This window comes from Manis pentadactyla, chromosome 12 (assembly GCF_030020395.1).
Source record: "Manis pentadactyla isolate mManPen7 chromosome 12, mManPen7.hap1, whole genome shotgun sequence".
NCBI lineage: Eukaryota > Metazoa > Chordata > Mammalia > Pholidota > Manidae > Manis > Manis pentadactyla.
In genome coordinates this window covers 27,489,342-27,491,600 of record NC_080030.1, presented here as the reverse complement: position 1 = coordinate 27,491,600, position 2,259 = coordinate 27,489,342, and the positions used below count along the sequence as shown (strand labels likewise).

Sequence of the window (2,259 nt, the reverse complement as noted above, 5' to 3'; positions counted from 1 at the left end):
TAGAGCTTAGAAACACATGGAGATAACACACTAAGGACATCATGGTGTGCCAGACGCCTGTGTGTGAGTGTGTGTGTGTGTGTGAACATCCTCAGGAAAGGGGTACTTAGGGTCATACATTCCAAGGTGAGTCTTACAATATGGGGGTCGGTTCTCAATCAAGAGAAGGTACTGCACAGAGAATTTGTTTTAATTCATTAATGCATTTGCAGCAGGACTGTAAGAGGTATTGTGGATGAGGAAGTCCATGTGCCTTGAGGTTTCAGGATCACTAATCTCCTGACCATGTCTGACACTACCACTCTTCAAACTCCCTCATGCCCATCATGTTGCAATTCTGACTTCACCTTTTCTGAGTTGAACATTTGAAACAAGCACCTTCCTCAAGGTCTTTGCATTGGCAATTTCCTCTGTCGAGCACACACTTCCCCATCTAATTTTTCATCTCTGTTCTTCTCTTACTTGAGGTTTCTGTTCAATAGTCCTCTTATTTGCAGACCTTGCCTAAATAGCAATGGAAAATAGAACACCCTATCACTCTCTATTTATACCTGTTTTCCTTTTCTTCACACCAACTGTTACCACCTGCAGCATTATGTTATTTTATTATTTGCTAATTTACTCCTTCTCCCTCATTTAACTGTAGAGACTTTTCCTTCTAGGGCCTATGTTCACTGCCTCCACAGTGCCTACAACAGAGTCAGCACTCGTTTTTATTCATGGGATACTGAAGAATTTCCCATTAAAACTGTAGAATGCATGGCCCCTCAAGGGAAAAAGATGATTGGGCCAAAAATTCCATATAAAAAGTGGCTCAAGGGACACCTTAAATAGGACCATGTGGAAAATATTAAAATTAATTTCTTCACTGAAATACCAATTGTAGCATTTTAACTATATGAACAATGCAAGTTAGAGTAAAAATTACTCATTTTTCTCATCTTTCCTGGAAGTCATCTCTACCATATGGAACTAGGAAATGATACCCAAATTTCTGGATTTCTTCTTCTTGGATTTTCAGAGGAACCAGCCCTGCAGCTCCTCCTATTTGGACTTTTCCTCTCCATGTACCTGATCACAGTGTTTGGGAACCTGCTCATCATCTTGGCCATCGGTAAAGACTCCCACCTGCACACACCCATGTACTTCTTCCTCTCCAGCCTGTCCTTTGTAGACATATGTTTCACCACCACCACCATCCCCAAGATGCTGTGGAACATCCAGACAGAGAGCAAAGCTATAAGCTATGAAGGCTGTATCACCCAGATTTATTTTCTTATACTCTTTGCAGTGTTGGATGTCTTTCTTCTCACTGTGATGGCCTATGACCGTTATGTGGCCATCTGTCACCCCCTGCATTACACAGTCATCATGAACCCCCAGCTCTGTGGACTGCTGGTTCTAGTGTCCTGGATCATGTGTACCCTGAATTCCTTGTTACAAAGCTTAATGATGTTACGTCTTTCCTTTTGTACAAACTTGGAAATCCCACACTTCTTTTGTGAGCTCAATGAGATGATCCAACTTGCCTGCTCAGACACCTTTCTTAATAACCTGGTGATGTATTTTGCAGCTGTCCTGCTGGGTGGTGGTCCCTTTGCAGGGATACTTTATTCTTACTCTAAGATAGTTTCCTCCATATGTAGAATATCATCATCTGAGGGCAAGTATAAAGCATTTTCCACATGTGCATCTCATCTCTCTGTTGTCTCCCTATTTTATTGTACAATGCTTGGGGTGTACCTTAGCTCTGCTGCTACCCAGAGCTCACACTCAAGTGCAATAGCTTCAGTGATGTACACTGTGGTCACACCCATGCTGAACCCCTTCATCTACAGTCTCAGGAATAAAGATATAAAAATGGCTCTGAGAAGATTCATTGGTATGCTTGTTATATAAGACCAGTTGTCCTGGAGATGAATAATTTCTCATGACGTCATGGGTCAAAGCCTCAGAAACAGAAAGTACTATGCTTTGATCACATTGCAGAAGTAGAGCTTGCTCTATTTCCTTATTTATTTTCAAATTATATCATATCTTTACATATCAACACATATATAGGTAATTTATTTTTAAAGTTTGGAATATTCCATTCAAAAGATGTAACATAATTTATGTAAGCATTTCCTATTGATGGATGTTTATATGGTCTCATTTCCTAATACTGCCAATAATACTTTAGATTGTGGCTCAGGATGGACAAATGAGTACACGAGTTCCTTTCTTTTTCCACCCAAGATTATATCAAGATAATAGTAA

At 40.2% G+C, this 2,259-nt stretch overlaps 1 protein-coding gene across 1 annotated transcript; it reads left to right on the top strand.

Moving 5' to 3' along the window:
* Nucleotides 1–951: 951 nt before the first annotated feature.
* LOC118909813 (olfactory receptor-like protein OLF4) lies at nt 952–1,899 on the top strand. The gene has a single exon (XM_036880536.2). It carries the CDS (start codon nt 967–969, stop codon nt 1,897–1,899), a length of 933 nt encoding a protein of 310 aa, XP_036736431.1. The 5' UTR covers nt 952–966.
* The last annotated feature ends 360 nt before the right edge of the window (nt 1,900–2,259 follow it).

Coding starts and splice junctions, on each gene's coding strand:
- LOC118909813 (XM_036880536.2), top strand. CDS start 967: ATGGAACTAGGAAATGATACCCAAATTTCTGGATTTCTTCTTCTTGGA.